A 19,262-nucleotide genomic window follows, 5' to 3' on the forward strand; every position below is an offset into this window, starting at 1 on the left:
GATGGTATCGAAAGACTTTTTCCTCAAACAGGCCCGGTGGTGGTAAACAGGGACTACCCTTTCCCGAGGTCCTAGAGCAATAGGAGTAAGGTCAACACACTCTAAAAAATCTGAAAAAAATTCAGCTCACTTTAGAATGTAGAAACGAGCTACAGAACTCTATACACAAGGCCCTGACTGGGTTGTGGTTTTTGCAGACATCAATCTTTTGTGGCATTTGAGGACACAACAAACCAAGTTGGGACTTTAAAGGGACAATGACGTCACCTTTTAAATAGCTCCTCATTAACATAAACACACACACCTGACAGAACACAGCATAAGGGGGACCATCATTTTATTACCATAAAATTAGGTTAAACCTTAGATATATGTTGAAATAAGAACACAATATAATATATATACAGGGATCACTTAAAAATAAGTGATCTCAATTCTGAGCTTAACCAAATAATGAAGAATAACAGAACTGGAGTTTTTTTTTTATTAGCAGCCACACACGCTACAAACAAAATACACGTCCATTATGAACTTCCATTAGCTTTTCTGATGAAGTATTACGTGTATCCATTTTGCAATAACACATTTTTAGAAACAAATGGCCTTTTAAAACGTTAAGGCATCAGCCAAACCACAATGCAAACAAAAACAAATGAACACAAGTCAGTGGATTTACAGCTTTTGCTGCTCTGTCTGCCTCTTTGCAGTTATTCCCCGGTTTCTGACAAAGTCCCTTATATTTTGCACTGTTCGTTGTGCTAGCACGGAGCCTTCGACCATCTTGCAGTGACTGCATTCATATTTTGTGGCTAGTCTTCCTTTGATTATGTGACTTTTGAAGTGCCGCATTACTGCAGCCACCTCAGCCTTGGACCAGATCTTCTTTTTCACTTTTCTGGAATCATGTTCTTGATGAGTTTTGCCTGGAAGACATACAGTAAAATATGTAGAAAACATTTGTCCCACAAACAGATAACAAAATGTGATGACTACTTTGATCCTTCAAAACTTCCAACTAATTCCACTAATTGTCTCTTTGATGAAAATTCTTGATAACTTGTTACCTGTTCACGGTTCACTTGATATGATTTTCCCAACTAGATTTATCTAACTCAGTTATTCATATTCAAACAATGTTATTCATTCATTTTTTTATGTTGAGGATGATTGGTGCATATTGTATGTAGTGTACTCTGCACAAGTTTTAGGCAGATCAATCTGGGATGCTTATAGGAGTAGTACCATTAATAGTTTGAGAATTATTTAGATACTGTTAGGAGAAAAACCCCAAGTTAAAATCAATATTTGGTATGAGCATCCGTTCTCCTGTATACTTGGCAGTTAGGTTGTTCAGCATCCTTGGGAGCTTTCCACAGTTCTGCTGTGGATTTTAACTTTCTCAATGTCTCTTCTGGTTCTGCATGTAATCCCCGAGTTCACCTGGGAACGTTTGTACGTGGCTCTGCCTCATATCCTGCCCATCTGCACGCGGACATTCAACCATAAAGGGTCAACGCAAAGCAACTAATTAAATTGTGATGCCCCAAAACTATAAAATTGAACAGATTAATTTTGATATGCCTGTGTTTCTATTGAGATGGTTCTGTTCCATCGGTCAATCTAATACTGGATTCCCTTCAGCACAAAGATCCAAGATCACAGATCTATGGGATCTACATTAACTGATGAGTCATCACCATGGGACAAAAAACTGTGATCATTGAAACTGAATTTCCTCATCCTTCCATTTGTGTGCATCCATCACGCAGCTTTACGCATGAGTATCACCGATGTATTTATTTATTTAGAGCAAACGGACTGATTACTTCACAAATCAGTGGATCCTTACCTCCACCCTGAGGTGTTATTTGTTAATAGAAGTTTGAAAGTGCACTCTGTGCGACTGATGGCTAAGTCTCGATTTTACACACACACACGCGTCCTTCATTATACATGCAGTCCTTCATTATACATGCAGTGTTGGAAGATAATCTTAAAAACTATTAAAGACTCGGCTCTGTTACTCTGCTGTTTAATGGAATCTTGGAATTGGAGTACAATAGAGAGAAACTGGGATGCACAGATGCAGGGGTAGAGCAGAGTATGACATGCAACAGAGGTCCTCACCAAGAATCCAACTTTGCAGTTATGTAGTATGCTTCTTAACCAGCAATTGTATACTTTTGTTTTATTCGATTAAATCATATGCTGTCTTTATTTATTGCATTAGTCTTCTTTAATACCATTCCTAAATACCTTAAAACTTGCCTTACCTTCAGACGGACAAATAGCCTCATCTACTGTGGACGTCACAGTTCCTGCTAAACACAATACAACAGAAGTCGTTTTTTCACTGGAAAAGGTACATTTTAGAAATAGAAACCTAACTTTAGGGTATGGCAACTTACCAAAATCTGCAGTTTCCTGGACCTGTTTTGTGAGTGTAGAAGCTAATGCACAACCAGCATTTCCAGCCTCTGATGCTGTGACGGCTGTGTCACTGTCATCTGACTCGCCTTCACTGTCCTTGGCCTCAGTGTCACTCAATGCAATTTCCTCTGGGAAAAGGTATTAAAACTAACATGAATATCTCATCATTACATGAAAAGCTAACAATTAATCAATTAACAATTTGAAATTGTATATTAGCTCACTATAGTAGAGTTAGGTAAATCCACAAGGGTAAAGGTAAGGTTAAACAGAAAAAGCCATTGTGTGCTCAAACAATATATGTTAGAACTTCCGAGGTTTTCTAAGAAAAAGTTAGTGACCAGTGAACTAAGGCACTTCCAGATGTTTTTGATTTGACGTTCAGAATGAAAAGCACGTTAAATGATGTGCATCCAGGAAGATATCATCTCAAGGAATCACTTGCGCTCTGGGCACTTGACTACACATCTAAAAAGATCACTTAGGAATGGACTAATAACGTATGTGTGTGCATCTACATAAATAAGTAAGTGAAAGATAACACATAAAAGACATTGAAGATAAATAGTCTAAGGGTTTGTATATAGGTGGATCTGGGTGATTGGACTTAATAGTCCTCATTGTTAGGATTGATCGGATGGTGTATGTGTGAGCTATAATGAGACAGATGTTCAAGAGAATCTGTATAACAAGAATAGACCTCACCAAGGAGGTGCCCCCATATTTCATGGGAACTTCCCCTCAACCCACAGGGGAAACGTGGGGGGCAAGTGCCTACTGTCTTAGTTCGTTGTTTTTTCAGTGTTGAGTTGCTCAATGTTCTTTGGGCTGTTGTTTTTTTCTCATGGCTGCAATAAGGGCCCGAAAGAAATGTATAACGCCATTCTCCGAAGTTATAAATGAACAGCATATCGTTAGTGTCGTTAAATGTTAATGGGTTGAACAATCCAATTAAAAGATCTAAGATAATTTTGAAAATGAGAAAACTTAAGGCCCAAGTTGTCTTCATGCAGGAAACACACCTTTCCCAGGAAGAACATGAAAAGCTGAAGAAATTCGGTTTTAGAAACACCTATTACAGTACATGTAAACAAAGCAACAAAAGAGGTGTGGCAATACTTATACAAAACTCGAATAATTTTGAGTGTCTCAAAGAAATCAAGGATTTACAGAGGGACGATATATTATGGTGAAGGGGAAATTAAAGAAAGAGGTGGTTACATTAATAAATGTACATGCTCCTCCAGGGAGTACTAAACAATTCTTTAAAATCATTATTCTCAGTCATGGCCTTAGAATCTGAAGGTATAGTGATATGTGCTGGTGATTTTCACATGATAATGGATCATAGGGTAGACACAACAAGCATAAAAAGAAAAATTCTACCTTGAGACTGAATGTAAGCATACTGAACAACAAGACAACGATAGAACAAATTAAAAATGAAATAAAGAAAAGCATTGAGGAAAACGACACAGAAGAAATCAACCCAACAATCTTATGGAACACAATGAAGGCGGTGATAAGGGGGAAATTAATAGCCATCACGTCAAGACAAAAAAAACTTAAGCAGGCAAATTATCTTAACTTAGTGGAAAGACTAAAATGCCAAACTACTTACACAGCCCAAATCCAACAAGAAATAAAGGATATTAAAGGGGAAATAGATAATATATGATATTAGGGAGCGAAATAGAGAGAAAAACTTAGATTTCTGAAACAAGATTTACTATGAAACAGGCCCTAAAGGCACATGGCTTCTCGCAAGGAGAATTAGGAAACAACAAGGGATTAAAATGGTATATAATGCTCTCACAGCACCTATAACTCCTGAAGAAATAACTAAGGCAATATCCAGGCTTAAGGCAAATAAATCACCAGGCAGTGACGGTTTTCCATCGGATTGGAACTGAACTTTTAGAGAAGAACTAACCCCTCTCCTTGTTTCATCCTTTAACTGTACCCTTAAGGAAAGTAGAATGCCACCCTCATGGAATGAAGCAATCATATCTGTAATCCCCAAGGAGGGTAAAGACGCAGAATATTGTAAAAATGACAGACCCATTTCTATACTGAATGTAGATTACAAGATATACACATCCATTATAGCAGGGAGATATCAGAATTTCATGACAGAATTAATTGACGAGCACCAAACTGGATTTATTACAGGACGACAAACATTAGAGAACTATGTACCTTGGAAATGTAACTGAAAGTGTAACTGGAAGTGATAGATATATAGTCAAGATACTGTTGATTGCAACTAAGAAAATAATAACAAGAAACTGGTACAAAACTGAATCTCCTACCATAAAACAATGGTTAGGGATTGTAAGAGAAATAAACTTTATGGAGAGAATGACCTACCAACTTTGACTGAAGGAAGATGTTTCTATAACAAAGTGGAAAAAATGGGTGTTGTATGACATAACGAAAGACAAGTGAACTGTAAACTGTATAAATCTGATTTGTAGATAAACACTACAGTTTAAAAAAAAAAAAAAAGATAACTTAGATCCATTTAACTCAGTCCTTGTCAGTGAAAAAGAGGCAAAATTGACCTCTTCAAGTAATCATAATATTTTTGGAATTACAATTATTCACTTGCTGCCAAATTGATGTTGCAGTGTTTCATTTCATCATGAAATCTCTTTTACCCGTTTTTCTTTACAGTGTGGTCAGTCATACATTAGAACAATGCACATTCATCCACCTACTACCATTTACCACATACTCCATTAAAAACTCACCTTCGCATTGAAGCCACTTGAAGGAGGATACAGGTCCCACACACTGAACGCACTTGTCCAAGGAGCCTATTGTTGCGCACACTAGGCGATGTTTCGGACACTAATAACAAAAGTGAAACATTTGTTTGTGTCTAACATTTGAAAAGCAAGATATTTCACAATCTGTTTGTATTAGTTGGTTTCCTTTAAAAAAAGAAAAAAATGTATTGGTAAATCTTTCAAGATACTTATGAGTAACAATTAACAAAATTAATAAAAAGCAGATTCAATATACTATATATTTATACGGTGCTGTAATCATGATTGACATACCCTTTAAAATAGACACAATGCACATGCATCTAAGTTGGGCAGTAGGTCAACAAAAATCCCACTAAAAAGGTGTAATCCATTTACAATGCAATTAAAAACACTAGTTTGCAGGATTTGTATTGCTCTGAATAGGTTTAAATACCTTAGAGATGGTCATTGAGACAATGTTTTATTAAATTAAGGACTCAATATGCTATTGCATGAGATACAAGTTTTGATTAATCCATTACTTTTTTGAGCACGGGATAAGTTAATGTATGTACAGAGCAACAGAACAGTAGAACAGACTTTCTCCATGCATATTACAATTGGAAATATCCTCAACTGTCTGATCAATAGCTCCTTGGAGAAACGTTCTTAAAACACAAACAGTCCTTCCCAATTGTAGAAAAGGTAGAAAATGAGCTACAACCTAATTTCCATTAAAACAAAGAGTGCACAGGAACCATCTACAAAGTAAAAAAGAGATACTATACTTGGAGGGTATTCTTCACTCATATACACCTTTGGCAAAATCACTTCACACATCAGTAGTCACGTATTGATTGTACTACAACACTAAGTTTGGACAAATTTGCTATCATTAAGAGGTGAACTCAATCCAATATACAGTATATATGATTGAGTTCAGGTATAAGCCCTGACCTGCAGAATAACCCTGTGCTCTACATACAACAACTGTTTGACTGGAAATGTGAGTTCCTTTGTTCCTAGTAAATGTTGCAGTATTCTGATACTTGAATTGTTGGTTAGAATGATTACACTGAATTAGCTCTTAATAGTTACATGGTAGCCATAAACATTAGCTTCCTATGTTTTAAGTTTAACGTGTAGTGACAACGCATTACATATTTTCTGTTTAAATAAAACAGCCTCAACTGCCTTGACCAGCTACCACCTGTCTGTATCAGCCATATAACCTGCCGCTGCTCTGCACAAAGACTGGAATAAACCACAACTGAAGTGGATTGGATTCTTCTGGTGTTTCTGGTCAGGCAAAACACCAGAAACACCAGAAGAATCCAATCCAATACATTTTTTTACTCATAATATTTATTAGTATATGTTTAAATACTTTTAATGTAAAGTGAATGGAATATTTTTTATTATAATTGGAGTACAGAATCTCTTTACAGTGTTACTTTGTAGACAGCCCATTTGAGACACCAATATATTTGTTCAGTAGTCTGAATAGCCGTATCTTACTACCATTGGCAAAAAGGTAAATTTGTATTTAACGTTTCCCTCATGATAAGATGTTGGCAGACTTTGAATGTTAAAGAAAGGCCACTATCAACCCCACCCTTGATTGAGATGCTTGCAGTCATCTCAATCAAGTCTCTTTCGGTCGTCATCAGTAGCAGATAATGAATAGAAGAAAAGTTAAATAAAAAATAATATAGTGAGAATGCACCAGTCAAAAGGGATATTTGAGGTCTGGATGAAAAGAACAAGTATTGCTAAAAAAAATAAGAAAAAAGGAACCTCTCTAGATAGTTCAACATCTTCATACCTGTAACATTATTTAACAGTCATCATGACTGTGGTCCCAAGTATTTTGTGGGGAGAAAAATGTACTTTGGAAGTATTTGTAGTCACCTGAAGTGTCGGATTACGGCATCCTGCAAGCTGTTAGAACTATACTAATCACAGTTAATTTTGACGGATGAATTTGATTTTTGGTTCCTTCTTTATATTCTGACAACCCATTTTGGTCTCACACTACCTGTGATTGGTGGCTGTGAGCTTTTTGCTGTCTGACTCCAGGCCTCTAACATGCCTAGATTTGTTTTGATTGATTTTAAATATGATCTTGTCTTGCATTTCATGCATTACTGGTGACCGGGTCCACATCTGTGACATACAACATGAATACGAAAACTTACCACTCCCATTAAACTAACATAAAGATCAAATGCAGGTTGTACAAGTACTCTTAAATACCATAGTAATGCCACTAACAACCCCATCTACGGGAGGGACCCCAAACAACGTATGGTCCACCCAAGTCATATTGGTGTCAGAGCTTAATACACACACACTCAAATGTTATTCTGCCTTAGATTCTGAAAGACATCCTCTGAGATTGTCCTTAAATACCATTGTCCTAATACACCATAATACACTCAGGTGACAGCACACACACACACACTAACCCTACACCTTTTACATATGCAGCTCACGCAAGAGATCGGGTCCACATCTGTGACATACAACATGAATACGAAAACTTACCACTCCCATTAAACTAACCTAAAGATCAAATGCAGGTTGTACAAGTACTCTTAAATACCAAAGTAATGCCACTAACAACCCCATCTACGGGAGGGACCCCAAACAACGTATGGTCCACCCAAGTCATATTGGTGTCAGAGCTTAATACACACACACTCAAATGTTATTCTGCCTTAGATTCTGAAAGACATCCTCTGAGATTGTCCTTAAATACCATTGTCCTAATACACCATAATACACTCAGGTGACAGCACACACACACACACTAACCCTACACCTTTTACATATGCAGCTCACGCAAGAGATCGGGTCCACATCTGTGACATACAACATGAATACGAAAACTTACCACTCCCATTAAACTAACATAAAGATCAAATGCAGGTTGTACAAGTACTCTTAAATACCAAAGTAATGCCACTAACAACCCCATCTACGGGAGGGACCCCAAATAACGTATGGTCCACCCAAGTCATATTGGTGTCAGAGCTTAATACACACACACTCAAATGTTATTCTGCCTTAGATTCTGAAAGACGTCCTCTGAGATTGTCCTTAAATACCATTGTCCTTGTACACCATAATACACTCAGGTGACAGCACACACACACACTAACCCTAACCCTACATTTTGCCACAATTCATGTCATCAAGCACACTTCACTTACCTGTCCAATCCTTGTGAGTGGATCAAGCACTGGACTTGACTGGTTCAGGTTGCTTGCAGTCATCTCAATCTGGCCTCTTTCGGTCGTCATCTGTAGCAGATAATGAATGGAAGAAAAGTTGAATAAAAAGTAATGTAATGTGAATGCAGTAGTCAAAAGGGATATTTGAGGTCAGGATGAAAAAGAACACATACAGCTTACAAAAAGCACAAGTGGAACCTCTCTAGATAGTTTTACATCTTCATACCTCTTACATTATGTGACAGTCATCATGACTGTGGTTCCAAGTATTTTGTGGGGAGAAAAATGTCCTTTGGAAGTATTTGTAGTCACCTGAAGTGTCTGATTACGGCAGCCTGCAAGCTGTTAGAACTATGCTAATCACAGTTCATTTTGACGGATGAATTTGATTTTTGATTCCTTCTTTATATTCTGACAACCCATTTTGGTCTCATGCTACCTGTGATTGGTGGCTGTGAGCTTTTTGCTGTCTGACTCCAGGCCTCTAACATGCCTAGATTTGTTTTGATTGATTTTAAATATGATCTTGTCTTGCATTTCATGCATTATTGGTGACCGGGTCCACATCTGTGACATACATCATGAATACGAAAACTTACCACTCCCATTAAACTAACATAAAGATCAAATGCAGGTTGTACAAGTACTCTTAAATACCATAGTAATGCCACTAACAACCCCATCTACGGGAGGGACCCCAAATAACGTATGGTCCACCCAAGTCATATTGGTGTCAGAGCTTAATACACACACACTCAAATGTTATTCTGCCTTCGATTCTGAAAGACGTCCTCTGAGATTGTCCTTAAATACCATTGTCCTAATACACCATAATACACTCAGGTGACAGCACACACACACACACTAACCCTACACCTTTTACATATGCAGCTCACGCAAGAGATCGGGTCCACATCTGTGACATACAACATGAATACGAAAACTTACCACTCCCATTAAACTAACATAAAGATCAAATGCAGGTTGTACAAGTACTCTTAAATACCATAGTAATGCCACTAACAACCCCATCTACGGGAGGGACCCCAAATAACGTATGGTCCACCCAAGTCATATTGGTGTCAGAGCTTAATACACACACACTCAAATGTTATTCTGCCTTCGATTCTGAAAGACGTCCTCTGAGATTGTCCTTAAATACCATTGTCCTTATACACCATAATACACTCAGGTGACAGCACACACACACACTAACCCTACACCTTTTACATATGCAGCTCACGCAAGAGATCGGGTCCACATCTGTGACATACAACATGAATACGAAAACTTACCACTCCCATTAAACTAACATAAAGATCAAATGCAGGTTGTACAAGTACTCTTAAATACCAAAGTAATGCCACTAACAACCCCATCTACGGGAGGGACCCCAAATAACGTATGGTCCACCCAAGTCATATTGGTGTCAGAGCTTAATACACACACACTCCAATGTTATTCTGCCTTCGATTCTGAAAGACATCCTCTGAGATTGTCCTTAAATACCATTGTCCTTGTACACCATAATACACTCAGGTGACAGCACACACACACACTAACCCTAACCCTACATTTTGCCACAATTCATGTCATCAAGCACACTTCACTTACCTGTCCAATACTTGTGATTGGATCAAGCACTGGACTTGACTGGTTCAGGTTGCTTGCAGTCATCTCAATCTGGCCTCTTTCGGTCGTCATCTGTAGCAGATAATGAATGGAAGAAAAGTTGAATAAAAAGTAAAGTAATGTGAATGCAGTAGTCAAAAGGGATATTTGAGGTCAGGCTGAAAAAGACCACATACAGCTTACAAAAAGCACAAGTGGAACCTCTCTAGATAGTTTTACATCTTCATACCTCTAACATTATGTGACAGTGATCATGACTGTGGTTCCAAGTATTTTGTGGGGAGAAAAATGCACTTTGGAAGTATTTGTAGTCACCTGAAGTGTCTGATTACGGCAGCCTGCAAGCTGTTAGAACTATACTAATCACAGTTCATTTTGACGGATGAATTTGATTTTTGATTCCTTCTTTATATTCTGACAACCCATTTTGGTCTCACGCTACCTGTGATTGGTGGCTGTGAGCTTTTTGCTGTCTGACTCCAGGCCTCTAACATGCCTAGATTTGTTTTGATTGATTTTAAATATGATCTTGTCTTGCATTTCATGCATTATTGGTGACCGGGTCCACATCTGTGACATACATCATGAATACGAAAACTTACCACTCCCATTAAACTAACATAAAGATCAAATGCAGGTTGTACAAGTACTCTTAAATACCATAGTAATGCCACTAACAACCCCATCTACGGGAGGGACCCCAAATAACGTATGGTCCACACAAGTCATATTGGTGTCAGAGCTTAATACACACACACTCAAATGTTATTCTGCCTTAGATTCTGAAAGACGTCCTCTGAGATTGTCCTCAAATACCATTGTCCTTATACACCATAATACACTCAGGTGACAGCACACACACACACTAACCCTAACCCTACACTTTTTACATATGCAGCTCACGCAAGAGACTGTCAGATGCGATCTCATTACTGCAAATGTCAAATTGTATCAGCTGAGAGGAGGAGCACCGTCAGAGCATGCAGCAGAAGGACTCATCACTAATGTTAAAAATAACGAAACTGCGAGTATTTGAACTTATCAAATATCAACAAAAGAGTGCAAAATAACATACAGGCCATCAGAAAAAAGTAAGAAGCAGTTAAAGTACATATTATGCATCAACATCATGAACACACCCACTAGCACTCTGTGAATCCTGCAGACTATTACCTGTTGTATTCACATATCAGACATTACCCAGATTTTGTATTAGGGAGCTGGCATGTTAAAGACCTGTTAATTCCGGTGTGACTGAATCTGACATTTGCGGTCACACTTACAGTTCCGCCAATTGATGTCCAAACAAAGTCCAGAGTGCACTTCATGTGTGAAAGTGGCTTAAGTGTAGCTGAAGCAGTAAGAGATGGTCAGGAAAATAACACTAATGAAGAGTGTGATGAGAGCAAGAAGAGGACAGTCTGTTGGTGTGCCTCCTTAAGTTTACGCACACAATCAATCAATATGCAGACACATACCATCCAAAAGTAGCTTCAAACTGTTTACACAAACCATGAACTTGAAATTGTTACATACCTTAATAAAGCATTCAAGACGACCAGCTGATGTCCCTGCAGGCATCTTTTTTGGGCCTTATGTGTTGACCTCTTTTGAGTTCTTGTAGAAAGCTTTGATGTGGATGGTACCTCACCATGTTGGACATCTGATGACATCCCTCCAGATTTCTGGAGATTAATGCGCCTTCGCCTCTGCATGATTCACTGGCCAGTGTCAAAAGCCAGAGTAACATAATAAAAAGAAGATTGTTGTTATGATTATTATGTACTAGAAGTCTAGTAATGTACATGTGGCATCTGAGCAGAAGCCATATTCTGAGCTGATAAATCAACATTCAAGTTTAAATTTAATACAAAAGGACTTAATGCTTCACCGAAATTAATTTCTTTACATATGCCCATTAAAAGGTAGAAACCCATTTCTACAATAGAAATAGGCTGCACATGAACTAAATATAAACAGGAGGATGATGTCTGTTCTAGTGTAGAGCTGTGTTGGACCACAGACTGACCTCTCTACCATTTAATGTAACATAATCTCAGTGTACAGAGATTCTATAACTACATCAGCTGCATTGAACCTCTGTGGGATTGATGTCCCATCATTATCACCCAGAAGGAACAAACACACAAATCAATACAGTCTTTCATCTGCTTAAATGATCATCCTCAGTCTCTATATCTCCTCCTCACTCACTTACCTTGTCCTGCTTCTTCAAACAAGAACTTAACCTACATATATAACTTTACATTAACGTTCAATTATATTTACAGCAGCATCAGCATGACTTGACTATTGTGCGATAGCACACTCCTGGGTTCAGATTTCTGATCCAAGGTCCTTTATGACATTTACAAGGACAGTGGTTTAGGATGTTATCACATCAGTGCTTCTGACATGTGATTAGTTTTTCATCATTTTGTATTAATTCAAATAACAACCTGAAATAATAAACTGCTCAACCTGTTTTCTACCAGATGCAAAATGTTAATTTAGAAAGACTATGTTAGACAACGTGAGTGCTGTGAGTCTCTATCATACACAGAACCCAGTCTCAGGGAAAAATATGAAATAGAAATAAAACCTGTTGACATTTCATCCTTGCTTTTAGCTATGGAATAGTTAAATAATCGACATGAACATTAAACAGCATTTTTAAATGGCACACACTGCACCAGTTACTATACCACAGCTTTGTTTCTCCTCACTATTGTACTTTACACCTTCATAATAACAATAACAGCCAAAAACCTCTGTGGAAACACGGTTAGCTTACTTTTTTAATCACATAAGATTTGGTTATTTTGTTTTTTAGTTGTTTTCAGCACACAAACACCACTCTAACTGCTCAAATGTTCTGTCCTCATCCCCACCACCTGTGCTCATTACTATCATGTGTGTGAAGCATGCACCTCAACGAGGGGGCATGGCCACTCCCGATACGCAGCTTCCACTGGCATGAAAAGCAACTGTGGCTTAAAATGAACAAGAATCAAACATCCTCACCTTCTCTTGTCCACAAGACAGCTGGTTACACAACACAGCACGAGGCACATTCCTCCAAAACAAAAGACTGATCCTCTCCTGCCTACTATGAAGCTGCTGCAGCTGAGAGCTGGTAGCTGTTAGCTCTACTACTAGTGCAGGCTTGTGCAGGTAACACAGGCCTCAACAGCATGCGTGAGCACTGCTGTAAAAACAACCTAATGCCAATATCCATTTAGTTTAGCCTTACTTTATTTCCATTAAAATATGCATCAATAAAAAAAAACTTAGACTAACTAATAACTAATAAGTTATTGTTATGGTGTAAAAATCCTTCCTCATGCAATTATCTACTTTATTTACAAGTTTTAATGCTTACCTGTATGTTTTAAATCCTCTACTGCTTCCATTAGGTCGCCAGCTGCTTCAAATGGGCTTTAAAGATTAAATGCCGTCAGTCGGGGCGGTCCTTGGAGCGAACTGCCTGTAGACGCCACCCACTTTTCAAACCAACCAATCAGTGAAAAGGGCGGCAAAATCGAACCGTGTGTGTCAGAAATGTGTATGAGAGTGCAGTATAAGCACCACAGATAGGTTGCGCTGTGCTATACACTGGGATACACCGAAAAACAGGTTTATGGTAAAAAAGGACTATGAACGAAAATGAGAGAGGATGTTCCTCAGACACTCACGAATGCAAATAAATTGTTTGAAATTCGGGGACCTTGGCATAGTCCTCAAATTACCCTAAGGTCCGCGGATTGCTGGTGTGTAAACGGGTAAATTGTCCCTGAATACCATGTCTACCAACACACACACACACACACACACACACACACACACACACACACACAAACACACACACAAACACACCAAAATTCCCCTGGCAGCTCAGTCATGAGGCACAGGAGGTAACAGAAAGCCACACAAGCAATCACTGTTTGAACATTCTACTGCAGTTAACATTATTATTAATGTTATGCACATTGCTGACCTACATTGTGTGGTTAAAGTTTTTAACCTGCAACACACTGAAGGGAAGGACTATTTTAAATGGTAATGATGCCATAGTAACGCTGATGGCTAAACTCTTGAGCTAAACTATGTGAAAAATAAACACAAACTTTATTGTGGATGTTTTGACAAAGGTAGGTAACTTCACTTCTATTTATGACTGAGGAAAAATCCTCCATATCTATTTATATATTTATATATAAGACAGAAATAGTTATATTTTGTTCTTCAGTTATTTAAATTTTCAATCAGGAGGGACAGAGGACAGTCTTTTCATGCTTGGACCCCATCATAACACCTAAGTGGTCGTCAAGACTAGAAAAGCGCCATATAAATACATATCATTGACCATAATGAATACAATGGTTGAGGCTCTGTGTAGAATAGAAAACCAGAATTACAACGACAATACATTAACACCATTAGGATTACAAATTGTCAATGTCTTTAAGCTTACACTCAATTAAGAACGACGGGAAAATAAGCCTTTTACACTGCCAGTCCAGTGATCTCAAGTTGTATTTTGTATTTTGTATCCCACGTAAATCTGTATTTTGTTTTCTGTCAGGTTTCCATCTATACTGACTTTCCAGGTCAGGCTCAGAAAACACATCCAATCATAAATTACTCTCTTGAACTATGTGCAATGTGATCTGTAGCCATAAAGGTGCCATTAGGCTGCATGTTTATTCCACATGTGGGGAAGTCCAAATTGGAACAAACAGTGAAAAAGAACAATTTCAGTCTAAATCTAGCAGAGTTGTGAATGGTAACTGGTTATGAACTGGTTTATTTCTCTCCTTGACATATCTGCCTCTGTATTTCTGTCTCTCTCTGTTTACAGGATGGTGTTCGCATGGAAGAAATAGTTGAGGGCTGCACAGGAGCCCTCCACATCCTAGCAAGAGACCCAATTAACAGAGGAGACATCGCCAACATGCAAACCATACCACTGTTTGTACAGGTAAACTCAAAATGCTTATGAGACAATGCCAGGCTGCTGATGTTATATCCATGGAGGTGAGGAGTCAGCTTGTTTCCACCCTCACACACAGTCAGCCTGCTGCAAGTGGATGATGGCACTAGAGGTAAATTGGGGTATAAGTAGCAGGGTCAGTTTAGGGGTCATCCTCGATTAAAATTAATCCAATCTTGTGAACCAGCATTTGCATTTCTTTAGCCACATTTTTAGCACATTTAAGTAACAAAACTACACTAAATGTCCTGCATACCATATCCACGGCTGCCAGAGTTTTTGAATATTGAATCTTTGTGTCTGTTGCGTTGAGTCATTATACATAACTTCCACGTCACTAGCCAGGCAACACGAAAACGCATAATGTTTTGCATTGACTTCCTATGCAATCGCATTGAACACAGCATAATAAAAACAGAACTTTATGTCAGCCATTGCTGCTTGGTTAAAATACATAAACTGTGGTTGTTAAAGTTTTTTGACAGGAAATTAATCTTAACCCTAACCCTAACCCTTACCCTTTCAATGATCTGAATGTGTGTTTGTGTGTGTGTGTGTGTGTGCCCAGCTGCTGTACTCCTATGTGGAGAACGTGAAACGAGTGTCTGCGGGCGTCCTGTGTGAGTTGGCTCTGGACAAACAGTCTGCAGAGCTCATTGACGCAGAGGGAGCTTCAGCACCACTCATGGAGCTGCTACACTCAAGCAACGAAGGAATAGGTAAATCACATGTCAATAATATCACGCTTGTACAATAATATGCATTTTGAAATTTGTAGCATATATATCAATAAATAGATTTGAATGCTGTATACTTTTTCAGAACTTGTACTAACAAATACAAAACCTTTTTTGATTAATAAAAACTAGAAGTATAAAAGTCTCAGGATCCAGACAAAAAGAGGCTTGAAATGCAAGAGATTGAAACCAACATATTTATTTATTTTTCTGAGGCCAAGCACACTTCTCTTTTTAGTTTCAATGAAAAGATACACCTGTGTGGCTGATGGTGAAGCTGAGAAGGTGTATCATGGTGAGTTGTGACTGCCATCTGCTGGAAGTCATACTGAGTGAAATTGGAAAATCCAGCTCTCATAGAATTTAACTTAACTCAACAAGATCTGCACAGTTCAAGTTTGAAGGGTACAAATTGAGTACTATTTGTAATCCTGATAATCCACCAGACTGTCGGCATTACATTTAGCAGGGTACCCCAAATGCTGGTCTTTAATCAGATGACACGTTAATACAGCAGTCTAATGACATCGTAGAAGTCCATTCTTGATTTTGCTATAGGGGATTCACAAAAAATAAAGAATCTTAGGAATAATTGGTCATGGGCTGTTTTTCATTGACCCATTAGTTCCAATTAAAATACAACTTAAAAGCATTATTAAAAATGTATTTTGGGATTATTTCATCACTGAAGTAATCCACTATTTCTGGGATGAACTCGAGTTGAAACTGTGAGACAAGCCTTGTGTCCAAAATTTTAATTTAGCTTTACTCTGAAAATTATCTTATTTCTTTGACAAGTGGTCCTCTTCCATAAAGACCTGGCCTGTTTTTGTAAAATATATTTTGACACTGTTTTGTTATTATTACATTACATTACAATACATTAATACATTTACTTGTTGCAAAATGTGTTATTGACAAGAAGTCATTCTGTTCTTTCATTTTGGTTTGTTGAAAGTAAATCTTGATATTTATTTAAATTTCCTCATGAAGTGATTCAGAGTTTTATAATAATTTTCTTTCAGTTCATAATTTCTGCAAAATAAAAACATATATACAAAAACCTTCTGTTTACAGAATTATGCTTGTATGGCTGTTATGTTACTGTCTCCCTGTAGCCACCTATGCTGCAGCAGTGCTGTTCCGAATTTCAGAGGACAAGAGTTCAGACTACAGGAAGAGAGTGTCTGTGGAGCTAACACACTCGCTCTTTAAACATGACCCTACCGCATGGGAAATGGTAAGAAGGCTGTGTGTGTGTGTGTGTGTGTGTGTGTGTGTGTGTGTGTGTGTGTGTTTGTGTGTGTGTGTGTGTGTGTGTAACTGACACACCACAACTGATTTGTCTCCTTTCAAAACAGATATTCCATAAGAAGTACCACAAGGCTTTGAGTACTGGTTTTCACTGATATACATATGATACTTAAAGCCATAGAGCTATATTTGTCCTGATAACGAAAGTCTCCTTTTCTTCTTGAAAAAGGGATCTCTTATATCAAATAATGGATCATAAAAATAATTCTAAAGATGAGGAATATCCAAGCAGAGGTCATTATTGGTCCAAACAACCGGAGAGAAAGAGGAGACCAATCTAATCTCTCAATTTTGCATGTTACCAGCAACTGCTTAAATTTAGTTATTATAATTAGGGGTTCCCCGATACCAAAAATTCAGTGGTAATTTCGATACCACGGTAAAAAAAATGGGTTTTCTAAGATACCATGTACTTGAACTTGAAACATGAACTTAAACTAAAAAATAGCAGCCCTTTATATGTTGAACGTGAGTGAAAGTCAGGTTCACGTTCATTTTTTAAATCATCATCGTATCAGGCCATCATGAAATACCAGGAGCCGGGGAATGTGTAACAACTAGTGTGTGTGTGCGCGCTCCCAGATAGCGGACACACACAGGCCCCGGGGCTCCGACCCCCGCCCCTCTAACATGCTCAGAGACTCCCACAGTGAGATCAGAGCTCGTTCACTCATGACATTTCTAATTATAAATGAGGTTCCAGGAACAAGACCACAGCTCAACATGTCTTCCTCACTGATCCACTCATCTATGCCTTATTAACTCACATGTGTGTTGTGCAATAGTGCTTAAAAAGTGTTAACATAGAATGGTGTGCCTTTAGGCACTCAATAAATTTGGTTATCAAAATAAAATGTAAAACATTAATATTTAAAATATTAATATTAAATCATAACTTTAATTGGTTAAAGTTCTCGCGGGGCACCACCCAATGAAGGTTATGGAGTTCTTAACAGTTTAACGGTTGGCAAAATTCACTTATGCAATATTAATGACAGAACATTTGTGAAAGAAAAACATTTATTATGAACATAATAAAGTGTAAAAACACAAGTTACTAAACAATCAAACTAACTAACAAGGAGGTGTGTGAGTGTGTGTGAATGTAAATTAGCATGCTTTAAAGAATGGTCCCTAAGATGAGAGCCCCCCCCCCTTCTTCTGAGGTTGCTTTACGGGGGAAGGTTTAACTAGGTGGAGACTATGCGTGTGTCTTTGTAGATGTTAATCAGATAATGCAAGAGTCAGAGAGACCTACAAAGGAGGCCGGTGAAGGGCCTAACTAACAATTACTTTCAAATAACTTGTTACTACAACGTCACAGCATATATCAAACTTATAAACACACACCGATCAAATAAACAGTCTTGCTTAGCGTAGTATAATTATTAAGCCCAGATTATGTTACCAGTCCTAGGGAAAGAGGAAAAGAAGTTGCTGTTCAGTTTGCAGTTCTGTGACGTCTCCTGGCTTTGTGGTCGTAGAGTTCTGCATTCGCGATTCTGTCGAGCCGTGTGCTCAGATGCTGGTTGAAGTTTTCCTGCAGGACATCACGTCGCTACGAGGAGTTTTGTAGAGCTTGAAGGGCGAGGAGATTTCCTTGAGAAGTGTGGGCAGGGGAGCTGCACCTCTGACCTCCGGTTGTGGGTTGGATAGAGAAGGAAGCTGGATCAGAGCTTGAGCAGCCTTTCGCCCTCGGAGAGATGGAAGAAGAGAGGCTGTAGCAGCCTTCCGCCCTCGGGAGGATTGGAGAAAGAGGAAGATCTTGGGGAGACCTCTCCTTATATTGGCCTCGGTGCCCTCCCGGGTCTTGGACCAGAGTGACCAATAGGAGTTGACCCTGGTGGTTCTTGACAGCTTTGTGTGACATTGCCCAGACCCCAGGACATGCAGCATCCTGTTACATCCTCTGGGAGACTGAGTTCCTTGACTTTCTAAGATCAATGGAACCTGTGGCATCTTGGGGGATTGAGTCCATTCCAGCACATGCGGCATGTTTGTTACAAGTTTGACTGAAAGGAGGCCTGTGGTTTGCACAAAAACCATGTCCCAACATGTGCATGCCTACATAAGCGTAACTAAACATTCTCTCTTGTTTGTCTCAGTTCTCACGACGGTCACAGTTCTCTCGACCTAGACTTTCTAGGCATTTCAACTTGTCTCATCA

At 38.5% G+C, this 19,262-nt stretch overlaps 2 protein-coding genes across 3 annotated transcripts in view; one reads left to right on the forward strand and one right to left on the reverse strand.

Annotated features, from left to right (window-relative positions):
* Nucleotides 1-19,262, forward strand: part of LOC133970350 (junction plakoglobin-like) — a 115,414-nt gene that overhangs the window by 87,247 nt on the left and 8,905 nt on the right. The window contains exons 12-14 of the mRNA XM_062407133.1: nt 14,913-15,032; nt 15,613-15,763; nt 16,900-17,021. Coding sequence (XP_062263117.1) covers nt 14,913-15,032; nt 15,613-15,763; nt 16,900-17,021 — 393 coding nt within the window. The remainder of the gene's footprint in view (nt 1-14,912; nt 15,033-15,612; nt 15,764-16,899; nt 17,022-19,262) is intronic.
* On the reverse strand, nt 316-13,883 carry LOC133971618 (uncharacterized). 2 transcript variants are annotated; one of them, XM_062409046.1, is made up of 8 exons: nt 13,434-13,883; nt 11,588-11,772; nt 10,034-10,123; nt 8,399-8,488; nt 5,184-5,283; nt 2,409-2,558; nt 2,274-2,321; nt 316-923 (listed from the first exon to the last, which is right to left on the reverse strand). In XM_062409046.1, the coding sequence occupies exons 2-8, from the start codon at nt 11,630-11,632 to the stop codon at nt 673-675; spliced, it is 774 nt and encodes a 257-aa protein (XP_062265030.1). In that variant the 5' UTR covers nt 11,633-11,772; nt 13,434-13,883; the 3' UTR covers nt 316-672. The 2 variants fall into 2 exon arrangements, with proteins under 2 accessions (XP_062265030.1, XP_062265031.1); XM_062409047.1 differs by lacking the exon at nt 13,434-13,883 and having other exon boundaries at nt 11,588-11,930.

The sequence above is a fragment of the Platichthys flesus genome, chromosome 16 (genome assembly GCF_949316205.1).
Source record: "Platichthys flesus chromosome 16, fPlaFle2.1, whole genome shotgun sequence".
Classification (NCBI taxonomy): domain Eukaryota; kingdom Metazoa; phylum Chordata; class Actinopteri; order Pleuronectiformes; family Pleuronectidae; genus Platichthys; species Platichthys flesus.

Excerpts from the sequence above, each read along its gene's own strand:
- LOC133971618 (XM_062409046.1), bottom strand. The coding sequence starts at position 11,632 with ATGCCTGCAGGGACATCAGCTGGTCGTCTTGAATGCTTTATTAAG. Across the intron at positions 5,284-8,398 it reads CACTCACAAGGATTGGACAG|TGTCCGAAACATCGCCTAGT; the intron begins GTAAGTGAAGTG and ends TTTTGTTATTAG. Across the intron at positions 2,322-2,408 it reads CCAGGAAACTGCAGATTTTG|CAGGAACTGTGACGTCCACA; the intron begins GTAAGTTGCCAT and ends TATTGTGTTTAG.